This window comes from Balaenoptera physalus (genome assembly GCF_965194825.1).
Source record: "Balaenoptera physalus genome assembly, chromosome: 7".
Taxonomy (NCBI): domain Eukaryota; kingdom Metazoa; phylum Chordata; class Mammalia; order Artiodactyla; family Balaenopteridae; genus Balaenoptera; species Balaenoptera physalus.
Window position 1 is genome coordinate 21,060,836 of NC_138886.1, and position 18,982 is coordinate 21,079,817.

General features: G+C 46.0%; 1 protein-coding gene across 6 annotated transcripts in view; it reads right to left on the bottom strand.

The window, feature by feature from the left end:
- SNX30 (sorting nexin family member 30) overlaps window positions 1-18,982 on the bottom strand; it is a 127,026-nt gene that overhangs the window by 21,744 nt on the left and 86,300 nt on the right. For all 6 annotated transcript variants that reach the window (XR_014265653.1, XR_014265654.1, XR_014265655.1 and 3 more), the window contains exon 7: window positions 7,630-7,716. Coding sequence is in view for 2 of the 6 variants with exons in the window: in XM_082469202.1 (XP_082325328.1) it covers window positions 7,630-7,716 (87 nt within the window). In the remaining 4 variants the exon portion in view is untranslated. The remainder of the gene's footprint in view (window positions 1-7,629; window positions 7,717-18,982) is intronic.

The following is an 18,982-nucleotide window of genomic DNA, read 5'->3' on the forward strand; positions in this document are numbered from 1 at the left end:
CAACAGGCACCCAAGCGAACCAGTCTCTGGGCTGACACCCTTCCCTCCCCGCAGGCACAGTCCAGTTCCCTTATTCCTCTCCTGGCCACTGCTCATTTTAGCATCTGGGGAAAAGTGCCCACGATCAACTTCCTGTTTAGTTAACGACTGCAGCAAGGAGGAAAGCAAAGCACTGAAAGGAAAACCTCCTGGGACACGGTGAGAAGAGAGGAGCTAGGCTCTCTGATTCCAAGGAGTGCTCACCTAGCAAAGATTCCTGGGTCTGGTCTGGGGATGGAAACTCTGGATTGCATGACTGCCTGAGCCTCGACGTGGGAAGTATTTTTTAGCTTATCGTTTTCCCAACACACTCCTTGCTGGGCACAGAGGGAAAGTGCTTAGGTCTCAGCAGGCAAATCTTATCTCAAGTCACCCAGTCTAGTTGGGAAGAAAATGAACATGGCTGGACACTGAGGGGAGATGTTTCGAGTGCTTTCAATTCACTTGGAGCCTGAGATACGCACACTGTGAGGGGGAGCTGGAGGGTGAGGACAACTTGGATGGGGGAGCCGGCTTCCTTGAGGAAATACCAAAGAGGCGACTCTTAAAAGATGATGGAAGTGGGGCCCGTGACTCCAGAGGGACCGTACATGCAAGTGACAGAGGTGAGACAACACCTGGACCCCCCTCAGGAACAGCTCACAGGCCACAGAGCCCTCAAAGGCAGAGACAGAGAGAGAGAGAACCCCAGCTGGCGGGGAGCAGATGAGAAACCTGGGGCTCTTCCTGAAGGCCAGGGGATCTGAGGCCCATTTAACTCATGCGTCCTTTCTGGAAAATAGAAAAGCCTTGTGCTTCCTCTTACTACAGAGACAGTTCTAGAGCCAGACTTCCAGGGTGTGAATACGGCATCTACCACTTCCTAGATGGGTGACGTTGGGCCTCTCTATGCCTCAGTTTCTTTTTCTGGATAATACCCTCCACCCTTACAAGGTTGGAATGAGGTTAGATGAGGTAGTATATGCATAAAACTCCTGGTGCCTGGCATGTGTTAAGCGCCGAACCAATTATTTGTTAGTTCTGATCAGTATCAATATTGTAAAGCGCTGTTCACAAAAGAGAATCTATCATTGGCATAACCCCTCAAGTCAAGAATATTTGACTGAACTTTATTCCATGTCACATCAAAAGGTTTCTTTTTCATTTTCCAAATATAAAATATTATAATACTATTAAAACATGTTCTTTCAAACTTCATGCCACCCTTCACCCGTGCTACCTCACCCCAAGATTTCACCAGAGATGAGAGAGATGAGTCAACACCAAACTATACTGGCCTGGGATCACCCTCAGCGTCCTGGAGCCAGGGTGATGGCCGAAGCACCAGAAGGGACAGAGCAGACCAGCCTGGTGGAGACAGAACTGACAGATTTGGCAACCAACTGCACACAAGAAATAAAACATAGGAAGTCCGAGAGGAGCCTGAGGTTTGGGTGGCAGTAGTCCACCATACGGCTCACGGTGAAGGACAGGTCCACAGACCAGATAAAGGAGGTAGCTGCAGCCATGGGAAGGGCGAGACCTCCCTCCACAAGAGGGGGCTGAGACAACTCAACAACAAAATAAACAAATAATCCATTTTAAAATGAGTAAAGGTCTCAAACAGACATTTCTCCAAAGAAGTTATATAAATGGCCAACAAGCACATGAAAAGATGTTCCGTATCACAAATCCTTAGGGAAATGCAAATCAAAACCACAGTAGGCCACCATCTCACATCCATTAGGATGGCTACTGTTAAAAAACAAACCAACCAGAAAATACAAGTAATGGCAAGGATGTAGAAAATTGGAACCTTTGCACATGTGGAAGAAAGTATGGCAGTTCAACAAAAAATTAAAAATAGAATTACCATATGATCCAGCAATTCCACTTCTAGGTATATATCCAAAAGACTGAAAGCAGGGCCTCAAAGAGATATCTGTACACCTATGTTCACTGCAGCATTATTCGCAAAAGACAGAAGCTACTAAAGTATTCGTCCACAGATGAATGGACAAATAAAATGTGATATACACCTACAATGTAATATCATTCGGCCTTAAAGAGGAAGAAAATTCTGACACATGCTACAACATGGATGAACCTTGAGGGCATTATGCTAAGTGAAATAATCCAGTCACAAAAAAACAAATACTACTTCATTACAACTACTTATAAGAGATACCTAGAGTAGTCAAATTCATAGAAACAGAAAGTAGGAGAATGGTGGTTGCCAGGGACCAGAGGGAGGGGAAACAGGGCTTTGTTGTTTAATGAATATGGAGTCTGAGTTCCATAAGATGAAAGGAATTCTAGAGATTGGTTGCAACAATAATGTGAATTTACTATAACACTACTGAACTGTACAGTTAATAATGGTTAAGATGGTATATTTTACGTTTTGTGTATTTTGCCATGATTAAAAAAATTTTTTAATATATGGGGGAATAAAAGAGGGGGCTAAGGAGGGGAGAGCCAAAGGGTAGAACTCATGGAAAAGCCTACATGTATAGGCTTAATAAAGGAGTCAGCAAAAGTTACTAAGAAATATGGGCACAGAAGCAGGAAGTGAGTCAGAGACAGCAGAGCCACAGAAGCACAAGGGTGGAGGGGGTTAGAAGAGGGAGGAGATGGGAGGGCTTAAAAAGAAGAGAATAAGAGGGATTGCGTGAGCTGTCTGAAGTGACCAGCTGCTGAAGTTGCCCAACTCTACGGAGAGGAGGGCTTCTGGCAGCAGACACTTGGGCTTGCATTCCTCTCACTTTTGTTTCTTTCTGGATGGTGTCTTTGTGACAATCAATTCACTGACTAGTAACACCCTGCATTCCTTCCTATCTCAATGTTCTGATTTTTTGACTGAGGTACTGTTAGAGTTATGTATGCTACTTTGTATTTGGAGGGGGTAGAGATGGGAATATCCAACGCTAACGGTCAGGTGTTGCTGATCGCAAGATACCAAGAAGGGAAAAGAATCTCCAGACAAGACCTCAAAAGACAACAATTTCTAAACAGAGGACAAGACTGCATTCTTCACATTGGTTCCCCTACCTCTAGTGAGAAGTTCCATTACAGAATATTGGTTGTGGAGCAATGGGAGAAGGGTAACACGGGATGAGATTAAGCATGTGTGTGCTGGAGAGCAGGGTGGTAATGTGAATTCACTCAACATTCACTGAAAAATGTATTAATGAACTCTTTCCACGTACCAGGCATCTCTCAGCCCTACGATATGAATCTCTACCTAAGTATCCTTCTTGGAGCTAGACTGGAGGCATCACATTATCTGCTCCCATGAGGACAGTAGGTTAATAAAGTCCCCAAAGATTATATAAGGCAGACATGATCCCAGTATTGGGGGTCAGGTGCCAGGACCAATGACAGAACCAATTCAAGATGGTTGTCTTCTCGGCTATATGCCACTAAGTGAAAAGCAGGGCACAGCTTCCTAACTGGTGCTGTGTGAACGACAGCAATATTATCCCCCCAGCCCTTGGGGAAGCCAGAGTTCCAGGCTGGCCACTAAGTGAAAAGCAGGGCACAGCTTCCTAACTGGTGCTGTGTGAACGACAGCAATATTATCCCCCCAGCCCTCGGGGAAGCCAGAGTTCCAGGCTGGCCACCTCCAGTTTCAAGCAACCTGGTCTTTGATCCCAGTGTACCACACAAATATTTTCATTTTCTATGGGAGCTGTGAGATGAAGAGAAGTTGAGAAAACACTGAGGCAGGGTAAAGATTGAGAAGAGGCTACTGAATTTGGCAAATAGGAAGTCACTGGTGCCCTGAAAGAATGCTTTTTAAAAAAAATACATAAAAAGAAACAAACTTCAGAGAATGGCAGCTGAGGAGGGAAAAGCGAGCGGCCAGGTGGAGAGCAGCTGCGCTGAGAACGGGAGCCACGAGCTCCCCTGCCCCCGCTGAATGGACCAGCAGACACAGACTGAAGAGCCAGCGGCAGGCCAGGTGCTCTGCCCAGTCCCTCTCACACCAGCCATGCAGCTTACAAAAGCCGGAAGCCTCACCCCTCAGTGAAGCAAAGACTGCTAGGAGCCCTTGCAGTGGGGATAAAGGGCTCCCACTTTGGAACCAGGTACATCCGTGGCCCAATTCCAGCTCCACCGTGTGTGAGCACTGGCGTGTAAGTCATGTAACTCCCCTGAGTGCTGGTTCCTCATCTGTAAGATGGGAACCGCGTTGACAGAAGGCTGTCGTAGGAATCCAGTAAGGGAGGTGACAGAGTCCTGCCCTTCTGTGGCTGATGAGTCTGGTTTCCTAAGCTAGGCTGAGATCACAGCCGCCGTGGACAGGACTGGGAATTATCAGGTGTGTGTCTCCTCACTTGTCGAAAGTATCTGGAAACAACAGATACCCCTGCAAAACTCTCAGGTCTGTCGAAGCTCCATATTAACGAGTCTCCCTGTTCCTATCTGCTGCTTCACAACTGGAGTTCTTGCTCTCTGCCACATCCTCCCCATTCCACAATGTGCACCATTCTGGTGATTCTAAGAGACTTTGAAGGTCCACAGCCTTCAAGAGGCCTGTCCAGCTGACCCCAGGGGCTCCTTCCCCTCCTCACCTGCTCTCACCCTGAGGAGCAACCCGGCCCCGCACCACACACCTCAGCTCCACCATGACACGACCCACTCCCAACAGCCTCTGCACCTGGCCCCGTAGCCAGTAACAGCTACCAGTGGGTCAGGGCCTGAAATAGTCCCTCTCTTTCTTTCTTTTTTAACCTTTTATAAAGCATTCTCTCCTGGCATCCCTTCTTTTTTTATTTTTTGAACCAGCAACATGTGAATATATTAGCATGTGAAAAGAGTCAAATGCAGAATAAAATGTGCACGTTCCCCCCCATGGTCTACCCTCATATGAGTCCACAATAGACTGTGCATGCCTGCCATCCAGTTTTAAATGCCATTCCTCAGCCCCCCTGTGTTTCTAGTAATAGCTTTGTTTCAAGCTTCTAAGGAGGGGCAAATTCTCAGATTTCCCCACGTCTGTGGTCCTGACAGATGCAGCAGAAGGCAGCCAGCCCCCTTATTGAGTGCCTGTAATTTCTCCAACCTCAAAATAAAAGTGAGGAAAGCCAAGCTTGCAAAATCAAAGCTCCATCTTCCTGAAAATAAACCACCTTGGGGTCTGCTGAGTTTCAGCAACCTAAAGACAAAGCAAAACTTCAAATTCTGCGATACAAACATTTTCCCTCAGCTCTACAGGCCCCACCGCTGCCTGCCCTCAGCACACGCCGAGGAGCTGCAGCCACGGGGCTCTCCGTCCGTCCGGCAGCTGGAGCCTCTGTCCTCAGTCCTCTGTCCTCAGAGGTCCACTCCAGTGTGAAATCCCAGTGAGGGACACGGAGACCCAAGAGGCCATTTCCTTCTTCTGGGTTACGGAGAAGTGACCTCTCCATGGCTTCACACAAAATCAACTTTCCCTCACTCCTCAGAGCAACTTTTCAAGATTTCACCTCAAAACAAAAATCAGCCCCGAGATTCCCTCAGATCTTCTGTTAACATGCCCAGACCCGGGGCCTCCCTGTGAAAACTCTCCATCTTTCGGTGGGAATCCTCTCCTTCCCTGCAGCCCTGAGATGGACCTGTGAGCAATCCTGCTCCCATGACAGTTACCAACAGTACAACTCACTGAGTCCTGGGGGGAGAATCAGCCCTGACCCGCTTCCCGATACCCTGGCTTTTCTCTCACCAACAGCAGCTCTGGAAAGTGAAGCTCAAAACATAAAACAATAAACAAAGCACAGCAAAATCTTAAGCTACTCATTTCCTACAACAGGTCTCTCCCTGCTGATGGGTGGTCAGGGAGGAAAGACGCTCAGGAGGCGTGGAGAAGCAGGGGACACTTTGGGACACAAGTAAACAATGCCCCCAACGGTGCAGTCAGAAAAAACATTTTTAATAATTAAAAAAAAAAAAAAAAGGGGCAACAAACCCAGAAAACGAAGCTCTCATTCAGCAGTCCTACTAGAGGCAACAGAAGCTAGTTTGGAAAACAGAGGATCTACCAATGAAGCACCTGTTACTACATCAGACACTGGGCTGATCTTTCCATCTTCACAGCAATCACACGTACGAATCCCACAAAGGCTAATGAGCAAACCAGTCCAAGCTGGGGGACAGAGCTGGGATTCAAACCCAGGGCCATGTGATTCTAAATCCTGTGCTCTGTCTACCAAACCATGGTTGACTTGGACAGGCTGCCAACTGAGCCCTCCTTTGCCCACCAAAGTAGCGGCTGCCCCAGACCCCAAACTGGAGACAATTTCTGCTGCCCCCACTGTTGGATCCCACTCACTGGTACACGGTTGGGACAGCCCCTGTTTTGTTAAGTGTCACCACTGCTAAATAAGTAGCCAAGTTCGGTCTGGTGTGGCTCAGCATCCTACGAGAGAGAAGGAAGACAAACTCCGCCTCCCCACGGTGTGCTGAGGGTGTAGGCGTGTTAGGGACCTACTGGTTGGTCTCCTTGGCTGGAAAGAAACCCTTCCCCATCTTGTAAGGACTCCTGTGGCCAAGAGAATGAGTCGTATGGGTAAGTGATGCTCCAGGGAGGTGAGAACAGCAGCAGCAGGAAGATTTCAGCACTCCCTGGGAGGAGAAGGGAAGTCACCCCGGCCAGCAAGAAGGGTAGAGCACGAGGCGGGAGCTCTCCCAGGTGGAACGCATGAGCCAGAGACAGCTGTTTCCTCTGCTCCCTCTGCCCCAGAGTGGGTGTGACCTGCAGGCAGCCAGCAATCCAGGGCACAGTCAACATTTAATTCGGCCTATTACTCATAACCTTGAGCTCCTGTCTTTGGAAAGGAACTGTCCCCAATAGGGCTGAACATACACTAAATGCCAAAACCAGCCTCTGAGAAAGCTTGCATTCGGTGCTGAGCAGGTACGAATGCTGACAGAACTATTTCAGTGACATCTTTTAAATACAGGATCTTCAGCTTCCAAACTAGGCTAGTGGCAGAACTTGCTGTCTCTCCTTCCCTCCCTAGCCAGGAAGAGTGACTTCTATACTTATATTTAGAAGCTAGATTGTTAAGAGTGAACTTCTGAAATACAGTATTCCACGTCATCCCTTTAAATGAGACGGAGACGTGGGCTCAGCAGGCCGTGTTGCACAGTATCAGAGGGACAGCTAGGAATCAGTCGGCGGGACGGGCTGCTGAAGACAGAGGGCAGCTGTGCGCACAGGGCTGTAAAAGTGCTCACTCTCAGCTTCTGTGCTTTCCTCCTCCTGGGCTGGTTACAGTTTGTGGACCAGTCCGCAAATCACACTTTTGAGAACACTGATCTAGACTGTTCTTCCCCGGTCTCCTCAGCCCCATTTCATAGACAGGAACTGCCTATGAATGGCAGAGCTGGAAACCTTAAAAAAAAACAAAAACAACCCAGGAAACAGCAGGAAAGTCAACCCCCAATGTACATTAGACATAAAAGGGAGCAAAAAGAGGAAAAGAACAGCATCAACCCCGCCCAGCTAGCACTGACCATCTTGGTCGTATGGATCTAGGGACACGAATTCACTCGTCATCCGTGGGGCATCACTGCCGGAAGCCCGGAGCAGCCCCCCCGCCCTGGGGGGTGGGGGGTTCCCCTGACCTTGGGCCGCTCTTCCTTCCTCAGAGCCACAGCTTCCAGTTTGGCTTCGTACTCGGCTTGCACTTGGTCCCTTTTCTTCAGCACGCTCTGTGGGAGGGAGAAAGGGCAGCGTGAACACAGCTGTTGCTTCTGTACCCCGTTCCCCCTTGAATCATGGCCCCAGCCAGCCACGTGCTCCTAGGACGGTCTGGCTGCAGCAGGACACGGGCTCTGGAGGCAGCAGGGGTGGAGGAGGGAGAGAGGGAGAACCGCGCTCAGAGACGGAGCTTTCTAGCACGGTAACTCAGCCTGACGCTGAAAGCGACAGAAGCCCGGGAAAGGGCGAGGTAGGGGGAGCGGTGCCCACCAGCAGGCATGCGCCCGAGAGGACTCTCGGCCTCCCTGTGCACAGGGAGAACTCAGTTGTGCCAAGACGTGGAGCCTGGCAGGTGACAAGGCGGGACGTTCTCTGAACCATTAATGAGAAAGTCTAAGTCACAAGAGTTCTTGTCTCTTTAATTCACTGAGTTGACCCCTGGTGGACCGATTTGCTCATTGATCATTATTAGCTACTTATCTGTCCTCCACTCTGGGCCGGGTATGCAAAGAGCAAAGAGATACAGCTCGTATCTGAGGGGTTCCAGCTAAGGGAGAGGTTCAGACACGGTAAGAGGCTGCTTGTGCTCAAAGAGCCACGGACGAGGCCAGAAGCCCTGCAACCATGCGGCGAGCCTGCCAGAGTGAGTGGTGACGGGGCTCGGGAGCCAGCCTGGGTGGGACTAGGTGGAGGCAAGCCAGGCACCCAGGATGCAAAATTTAAGGAGACACTCAGTCTTGGGCCCTGTGCAAGTTCAAGGTTGGCACCTGAGTGTGTTTCCCTAAATCTGTGCCCTGGGCGCCTCCCTCGCCTCATCTGCTCCTGGCTCTGCCGCTACGACCTCACCAGGTAGAACAGAAAAGCTTTCGGTCGACCTTCTAGAAAAGTATCGGTTTCATCCCAGGGTTTCTTTTTTCTTCTTTTAGTAGAACCACAAGTGACAAACCCAGAGTAATAAGAACTTTCTTTGCCACTAACTCAGAAGACACAAACTGCTATGAGAGCTTCGAATCTCACGTTCTCTGGCAGAGCATGGAGTCCGGGCAGGAAGGAGCCATTCCTTGGCTAAAGAAGTGGACACCTTGTGTCCCTAGCACGTGCTAAAAGGTGACGAGTGACTGAACCACTGAGAACGCTCTGGGGACAACCTTCTAATGGAAGGCGTCAGCATGGGGAACCTCAAGTCTCCCCTAAGTATTTACTTGGAGAAGTGTTTCACCACAAGAAGGACATGAAGTAAAACTTGCAATAGCTTCCCTTTTCACTGTTTGTCACTCAGCATTCTCTTCGGTGCTCTGAAGTTACCTCCCCACACTCGTCAGCCTCTGAGCAGGAACACTGATGGTGCTGTTCACGGAACTCCGTGTTGTGATGGAAACGTTCCATGATCTGCACGATCCAGTACAGTGGCTGCCAGTCCCACGTGCCGACTGAGCTCTTGAAGTGTGGCTGGTGTGACTGAGGAACTGGATTTAAATTTTTATTACTTTTACCTAATTTGATTAAACTGAAATAACAGGACTTCCCTGGTGGTCCAGTGGTTAAGAATCCGCCTTCCAATGCAGGGGATGTGGGTTCGATCCCTGGTCGGGGAACTAAGATCCCACAGGCCGCGGGGCAACTAAGCCCACACGCCACAACTACTGAGCCCGTGCGCCACAATGAGTGAGGCTGCATGCTGCAACTACTGAGCCCGTGCGCTCTGGAACCTGTGCACCACAACTACTGAGCCCACACGCTCTGGAGCCTGCACGCCACAACTAGAGAAAAGCCCGCATGCCGCAACTAAGACCCGACGCAGCCAAAAATAAAATAAAATAAAAAAATAAATATTTAAACTGAAATAGCCACCTATGGCAAGGGGCTGCCGTATTGGACAGAACAAATCAATACAGTAAAAAAAAAATAGAACAAAAAAACGGGTCCTTTCTGGATTTCACAGAGCCAAAAGCATTCTAAATCTACTGGTCTGGTATCAGCACTAGCTGCTCTCCATGGAGACACAAAGATGGGTCCCTCGGGGCCAGGGGCGGGGGCACCTAGAATCCGTGCCACGGACTCCCTTCACAGGACGCCGCACATCTTACTGGGAAAGCGCACATCCAGGCTAGGAGCAGGGTTCCAGGAACAAGGATGAGTTGTTCCAGTGACACACCCCTGTCAGTGTGGCAAGAACCTCACAACCAAAGCTAGAAATGCTCTTAAAACAATACCTTGGAACACAGCACAGCTGTGTGTGTTTTGCTCTCTGCTGTATCCCCGGCACTTGGGTAAGTGAATGAAGGAACGTTAAGGCAAGGCAGAAACAGGGTGAGGATGGCTGTGCAGGGCGGGGCAGAGGCATGCAGAGTGGATGCAAGCATCTCCATGCCCTTCACCTTGTTGATTTCTGGTATCCGCTAGAATCAGAGATCCCTACAGATCTCTGTGAGAAGCTCAGATGGTAAATGTCTGTAGGGACTAGCCTCCCACTCAAAACAGTACAGATTCTGCCGATAAACCTGGACACACTAGCCTGTGGTTGAGGGGACCTGAGCCTACAATGGAGTGAAAGGGCCAAAATACTGTGTCAGCATCTGCAGAGAGGTTCCTCTATCACTGAGTGACAAGCAAAAGACATTTACCATCTGAGCTTCTCACAGAGATCTATAGGGATCTCTGATTCTAGTGGATACCAGAAATCAACAAGGTGAAGGGCATGGAGATGCTTGCGTCCACTCTGCATGCCTCTGCCCCTGCTCTACACAGCCATCCTCACCCTGTTTCTGCCTTGCCTTAACATTCCTTCATTCACTTACCCAAGTGCTGGGGATACAGCACAGAGCAAAACACACAAAACCCCTGCCTACCTGGAGCTTACATTCTAGAGGGGAGGCAGATAATACACAAGTAAAATATAACAATACAGCGCGTGTAAGGTAGTGCTAGGTGTCCAGGAGGAAAAATAAAATAGGAAAGGAGAATGTAAAGCACTGAGGGTTTGGGAGATGGAGAACTGTACACTGGGTGGCCAGGGAGGACCTCAATGAGAGGTGACTTTTTTTTTTTTTTTTTGATTTATTTTCTTTTATTTATTTTTGGCTGAGTTGGGTCTTCGTTACTGCGCACGGGCTTTCCCCAGCTGCAGCGAGCGGGGGCTGCTCCTCGTTGTGGTGCGCGGGCTTCTCATTGCAGTGGCCTCTCCCGCTGCGGAGCACAGGCTCTATGCGCGAGGGCTTCATTAGTTGCGACACATGGGCTCTAGAGGGCAGGCTCAGTAGTTGTGGCGCACGGGCTTAGCCGCTCCATGGCATGTGGGATCTTCCCTGACCAGGGCACAAACCCGGTCCCCTGCATTGGCAGGTGGATTATCAACCACTGCGCCACCAGGGAAGCCCGAGAGGTGACTTTTAATTAGAGACATGGAATACATTTCTCTCAAACGCTATATATTTTTTTTAATGTAGAGCATTTCATCACAATTTCAAAATGATCCTAGTAATCTGGAACTTCACTACCCTTCCTTTCAAATGCAGAGGGAAAAAAATGACTTGTTTCTTTAATAAATAAACTGCAAGGAAAAACAGAGGGGGAGGGATTCTTAAAATATTTAAAAAACATATCAAGCAATGTATGGATTTTATTTATATCCCAATTTGGGAAAAAACTATAAAAAACAGTGTCTGAGACAACTGGGGAAATTGAACACTAACTGGATATTTGAGGAAATATTAAGGGAAAAAATCTGTTTAGGTGCGATAATAATGTGGTCCTTTTTCTTTTTTAAAAGAATGTTTGCATTTCAGAGATATGTATTTTTGTATGAAATGATGTGATGCCTGGGATTTGCTTTAAAATAACCCAGAGGGAGGGGGCTGAGAGCGGGGGGAGGAGAGCTAGAACAAGACGGACCGTGAGTGGGCGACCGCTGCAGCCGGCTGATGGGTACGTGGGGGACGGTTATACTTCCACTCTACTTTTGGATATGTTTGAACTTTTCCATAATAAAAAAGTTAAGCAACGGAAACATAACACCTGTCATCCAAAATGTTTACTTTACAAACTAATAACAGCCATTAAACAAAAGTGTTTGGAAGTTCAATCATAGATACATTCTGTGTTTTGGCTCTCAACATCTGCACTGGATTTTCTCCAAGAACGTGCCACAACGGTCAGTATCAACGGGAAAGCCCAACATCCAGGAAACAGTAAAGTCTCCACCCCCAGAGCTCATGCTCATGTCTCCCCTTGAGGAGGCTGTCGGCTCACAAACGTGGAGGAGGTGGAGGAGGAGAGAGCAGCCAAAAACAGCCCCAATGCAAATGGTCAGCAGCTACCAAAAAGCCTCCGCAGGTCCGGAAGGTTTTTAAGCTTCAAATCTTTTTGTAAGAGGGACATTAGGATGCAGGGTTGACAGTACAGAATGGCTTGTATTCTGGTGCGCCAAGGGCTGACAGCCCAAAAGACCCAGGAGGAATTTGTGTGGAATAATGAGTGTTCCGTAATAAAGAAGCTCAAATGAGAATAAAAATCAAACACCCAAAACCAAACAAAACCCAGACTCACAGATACAGAGAAAAGATCGGTGGTTGCCAGAGGGAAGAAGGGTTAGGAGGATTACAAAATGGGTGAAGGGTATCAAGAGGTACAAACTTCCAGGTAAAAAAATAAGTAAGTGGACTTCCCTGGTGGCGCAGCGGTTAAGAATCCGCCTGCCAACACAGGGGACACGGGTTCAATACCTGGTCTGGGAAGATCCCACATGCCACGGAGCCACTAAGCCCGTGTGCCACAACTACTGAGCCTGTGCTCTAGAGACCGCGAGGCACAACTACTGAAGCCTGCACGCTCTAAGGCCCGTGTGCCACAACTACTGAGCCTGCATGCTGCAACTACTGAAGCCTGCACAACTAGAACCCGTGCTCCGCAACTAGAGAAGCCACTTCAATGAGAAGCCCGCGCACCGCAACAAAGAGTAGCCCCTGCTCACCACAACTAGAGAAAGCCCATGCGCAGCAACAAAGACCCAATGCAGCCAAAAATAAATAAAATTTAAAAAATAAAATAAATAAAATAAGTAAGTCATGGGGATGTACTGTATAGCATGGAGAATACAGTCAATAACACTGTATTAACTTTGTAAGGTGACAGAGGGTAAATAAAGTTATTTTGGTGATTGTTTTGCAACATATACAAATGTGGAATCATTATGTTGTACACATGAAACTAATATTATATGTCAAATATACTTCAATTTTTAAAATTTATAACAATTTAAAAAGAAATCTGACACACGACAGAGCCCTATGGCCTGTCTTTGGGTGCCCCTCTAGGACAGCATTTTCCTATGGGGAGGAAAATTAGTCTGAACTTGGTCCTGATGACATAATTTCTGATTAAATGACTGAACTTAGGTTGCCCCATTCAACATGCTGTTTTTACATATTCATTCTTTGATGACAGACAACCTGTGAGTTAAATTTTCCAGGGCAATGTTGGTAATACTAAAACCACACATCTTGCCTTAGTTTTAAAAAATACTTCTTACAGAAAATTTGGAAAATAAAGAAAAAGGTAGAGGAGGGGGGAAAAAGCACCCACAATCTCATCTTTCAGGCACAACCAGTAACACGTTTTGTCTTTACTTTTAGTCTTTTCTCTTGAATGACTCCTTTGGTGCTCCCCATTTCTCTGTGTCTCTTCCTGGCACTTCTGTTTTTCAGATGTTGGGTATCTGAAATTTTTTGGTCTGGCCCTCTCATTTTTATATTCTTTTTCTCTCCAATCCTCCATCTGTCTTTTTGTTTCACTTTAAAGTGATTTCCTTAACTTTTTCTGCTAGCTCTTCTATTGATTTTTTTTCATTTCTATCATGATCTTCATTTCCATGAGCTCTTTGTTTATTCTCTGGATTTTAAAAAATGCTTGTTTTATGGCTGTGACATCTCTTCTCTTTCTGAAGATATTGATTTCTTTTTTCCTGGAAATTTTCTTCTCCCTCAATGATGCTTTACGTTTTTCCTTCTTTGTATTTACTTGATACTCATATTAGAACCTTCCCTTAAATATTTGGCGACCCTTATCTGCACACTCACCTAAGAGGGAAACACTAAAAAACTGGTTGAAAGCTCTGTGACTTCGAGGTCTGGCTGACAGTTCTCTACAGGGACTCTGCTGGGTCATTTCACTGAAGATTCCCCCATCCCTCTCAATATCAGTATATTCTAGTCTCTTCTCCCAACCTGTTTAGATTTTTCTATAAGGCTCTTCTAATGCTTGCAGGGAAGGTATAAGGCTGAGAGCCAAGCAGAGGAAGACGACTAAGAATCTCAACTTTCAGTAACCTTTTGCTTTAGATTTTAGGATCTTAGCCCCCACCCTCAACTGTGCCTTGCGTCTCTCGGTCCAGAGACCCTCTATTTTTTTTATCACCCTCCAGCTCTGCCCGAGTGGCGAAGCGATAGTGGCCCCTGTGTGAGGAGGGAGGACAGAATCGGAAGCTCTAACTGCTTCTGAAACAGACCCCTGACTAATCCTTCTCTTTCGCTCCATCTTTCCCTCAGTCCCGAGGTACTTGGTGCTGCCAATTCTTGACCATTTTGAAGGAGTCCCCGGTGTAAACCAGGTGGCTTCTTAGTCCTTCCCCACCGTCAGCCTAGGCGGCTTTGAGTCACCTGAGTCCCTATCACCTCTCAATTTGCTTTTAGTTCCTAACTGTACTGCTATTGTTTCCCTTCCTGCTGCTCTTTGTCTTTACGGAAGCATACCTTTAAAAAAAAATCATTCTAGTGTCATTTTGGTTTCATGAAAAAGAGGAAGTTTCAATATGTATCCAGTCTGCCCTAACTCAGAATCTCAGAGTTTTAATTTTTATACTTTTCTAATTTTTAAAAACATTTGAGCTCATCATGTACATTTCTACATCCTGATTCTTCACATTTTCAAGAAATCAGGCCCTCAGTCTATAACCACTTTTGTTTAGGAAGGAGGACTTTTCTCCCCCAGATCAATCTTCCCGAAAATCTCCTTTTTGGTTTTTGAAAGGCACCAGAAGCGGGCAACCTAAAGCACTGACTAGTCACTTGACTCATTAGCTCCGCCTTGTGGCCTCTGAGGAGAAAAGGTGGGCAGGCTGAAGAAACCATCCGGCAATTAAATAACCAGCATTTGAAAACAGCAATCCTGGAACACTGCTCAAAGTATTTATCTCCAACTCAAACTGTCCTCAAACCCAAACTTCTGCATCCACATCTTACACCTCTAATCACGATCAGCAATGACTTCCATATTATTAAATCCGATGGCCACCGTTTATCACGCTCTTTCTAAAAACATTTCTCTTGGTTTCCCTAAGGTCATCCTCTACTCTTTTTCTCCTACTACACTGACCATTCCTTCTCAGGCTCCTTTCCTACTTGTTCCACCCCCTAATTAGGTGCTAGACCACTAAATATTGCCAATGCCTCAGGAAGCAGTCCTGAACTATTTACCTCGATCTCATCTCACCAGATAATCTCCCCGACTCTTGTAGATTTAAATGCCATCTACACAGAAATGACTCCCAAATTTCTATTCCCACTCTAAACTCATAACCAGCTGCCATGACATCACTACTTTAATGACTAACAGGCATTTTCTTAACTGAATATGGCCAATACAACCTGATTCCCAACTCCCCAATCTGTTCCACCCCAAACTTCCCCATCTCACTAAACAGGACCACTATCAACACAGCTGCTGAAGCCAAATACCCAGGAGTCATCCTCAGTTCCTCCATTTCTCACTTCACATTAATACAGCAGCAAGTCTAGTTGGCCCTTCATACAAAATATACCCCAAATCCACCCACTTCTCCAAGCTCCACCACCTCAGTTATCTGCCACCTGGCTCCTCGCAACAGTCTCCTAATGGTCTCCGGACCTCCTCTTCCCCCCAACCCCCCGCCCAACAACCCATTCTCCATACTGCAGCACTAGCTGTCTTCTTAAAGTAAAAACTGTATCCTGTCATTTCCCCGCAGGAAACTAACTGGCTTCTCTTTTATTCCTAAGAACAAAATCCAGATGCTTACCAACCATGGCCTTTAAGATAATACCGTATGTCCTGGCCTTTACTTATCTCTTTGACCTCCCCACCTGCCACCTGCTCCCTTGCTCAACTGGCCCCACTCACACTGGCCTTTACCTTATGACCCACTCTTCTGACTCTCACCTCACTAGTCATCACCAAGACCTCTGAGATAAGCATGCTCTTTGACTTGCAGATAAAACTCTCTTAAAAATAACAAGATACATAATAACAATGAGCAGAGTTCCCTATGCTTTGAAAAAGAATAGATACAGGTATATGTATAACTGAATCACTTTGCTGTACACCTGAAACTATCACAACACAGTTAATCAACTATACTCCAATATAAAATCAAAAGTTAAAAAAAAAGATACATGACATACAATAGATATATATCTGTAAATGTTCTAAAGGTACCACACTGCCAACTACCTTCTATGAATGAGGCAGTGTGGGATATGAAGTATAGGGCCCGGCCCTAACCTTCTTAAATAAAAATTCTCCAACTCTTGGCCTGGTCATAGTGATGCCACTACTCAAAAGGCACTGCCAGAACTTTGCTAAAGACTCTAACGTGTTCTCTCTTAGCCCATTACTATCATAATTACATTTTACACACATATTGTGTATAGGATGTGAGCCCATAGAAGGGCTCACCTGCAGATGTCTACAGTGTGTTTAACTTGAGTCCTGAGCCTGAGGGTAACTTTGGTACCCCTCTCTCTCAAGCACTGTTCACTCCGTAGCAACCTTGGAATACACATCTTCAACCATCTTTCCTGTACAAGCTGTCCTCATTGTTCACTGAACATTATTTCATCTGTTCCACATGGCCTGATAACGACCCTCCTTTTTCTGTGCTTTCTCTCTGCCTCCAAAGGGAACAGAATGTACCCGGCCACAATTATACTTAGAGAGAGATAATTTGAGCCTCAGCTTTGAACAGCAGGAACTGATCCAGTTTCTCTCGCCAACAGTAAAGACACAAATATAAGGTGGCTGCTCATTAGAATTGGGGCCATGGAACAGAGAAAAGATTTATCCATGGGGCTCTGGTTCTTCATCTATAAAATGAGCAAGTTAGACAAGATGAACCTTGTCTATAATTATAGTAGTACCCAGAAGCTATGCTCTCCAACTAGTCTAAGTGCAGGCTGGGGCAGTTTCTAACGTGGACATTAATGCATTTGATCCTTACCACTTTTGTTCTAAACTTTTACAATGATATGCTTTGCGTTGGTTCTCTGTCCATTCCTTTTGCTGGGTAATTAACCTGTCACGGCCTTCAGCTTAGGGCGATTTTCTTGTATTATTTCTTTCATAATTTCCTTCCCTCAGTTTTCTCTGTTCTCTCAATCAGGAACTCCTATCAGTTGGATGCTGAACTTCTGAGATTAACCCTCCACGTCTCTTATCATTCTTTCACATTTTCAGTATTTTTACATTTTTGTTCTACTTTCCAACTACTTTTATTTATTTTTTATTTTTTATACAGCAGGTTCTTATTAGTTATTTATTTTATACATAGTAGTGTATATATGTCAATCCTGATCTCCCAGTTCATCACACCACCACCACCACCCGCCCCCGCTTTCCCCCCATGGTGTCCATACAATTTTTTTTTATATAAATTTATTTATTTTATTTATTTTTGGCTGCTGTGGGTCTTCGTTGCTACGCATGTGCTTTCTCTAGTTGCAGTGAGCAGGGGCTATTCTTCGTTGCAGTGCGCAGGCTTCTCATTGAGGTGGCTTCTCTTGTTGTGGAGCACAGGCTATAGGCGCGTGGGCTTCAGCAGTTGTGGCACACGGGCTCAGTAGTTGTGGCTCACAGGCTCTAGAGCGCAGGTTCAGTAGTTGTGGTGCACGGGCTTAGCGGCTCCACAGCATGTGGAATCTTCCCAGACCAGGGCTCAAACCCGTGTCCCCTGCATTGGCAGGCGGATTCTTAACCAGTGCACCACCAGGGAAGCCTGGTGTCCATATGTTTGTTCTCTACATCTGTGTCTCTATCTCTGCCTTGCAAACCAGTTCATCTGTACTATTTTCCTAGATTCCACATATATGCATTAATATACAATATTTGTTTGTCTCTTTCTGACTTACTTCACTCTGTATGACAGCCTCTAGGTCCATCCACATATCTACAAATGACCCAATGTCTGAGTAATATTCCATTGTATATATGTACCGCATCTTCTTTATCCATTCGTCTGTCGATGGGCATTAAGGTTGCTTCCAGGACCTAGCTATTGTAAATAGTGCTGCAGTGAGCACTGGGATGCATGTGTTTTTTTGAATTATGGTTTTTCTCTGGGTATATGCCCAGTAGTGTGATTGCTGCATCATATGGTAATTCTATTTTTAGTTTTTTAAGGAACCTCCATACTGTTCTCCATAGTGGCTGTATCAATTTACATTCCCACCAACAGTTCAAGAGGGTTCCCTTTTCTCCACACCCTCTCCAGCATTTACTGTTTGTATGTTTTCTGATGATGCCCATTCTAACCAGTGTGAGGTGATACCTCATTGTGGTTTTGACTTGCATTTCTCTAATAATTAGTGGTGTTGAGCAGCTTTTCTTGTGCCTCTTGGCCATCTGTGTGTCTTCTTTGCTGAAAGGCTATTTAGGTCTTCTGTCCATTTTTGGATTGCATTGTTTTTTTGATTCTGAGCAGCATGAGCTGTTTATATATTGTGGAGATAAATCCTTTGTCCACTGATTCATTTGCAAATATTTTCTCCCATTATGAGGGTTGTCTTTTCATCTTGTTTATAGTTTCCTTTGCTGTGCAAAAGCTTTTAAGTTTCATTAGGTCCCATTTGTTTATTTTTGTTTTTATTTCCATTACTCTAAGAGGTGGGTCAAAAAAGATCTTGCTGTGATTTATGTCAAAGAGTGTTCTTCCTATGTTTTCCTCTAAGAATTTTATAGTGTCCAGTCTTACATTTAGGTAAGACTTTAATCCATTTTGAGTTTACTTTTGTGTATGGTGTTCGGGAGTGTTCTAATTTCATTCTTTTACATATAGCTGTCCAGTTTTCCCAGCACCACTTATTGAAGAGACTATCTTTTCTCTATTTTATATCCTTGCCTTCTTTGTCATAGATTAGGTGACCACAGCTGCGTGGGTTTATCTCTGGGCCTTTTATCCTGTTCCATTGATTTATATTTCTGTTTTTGTGCTAGTACCATACTGTCTTGATTACTATAGCTTTGTAGTATAGT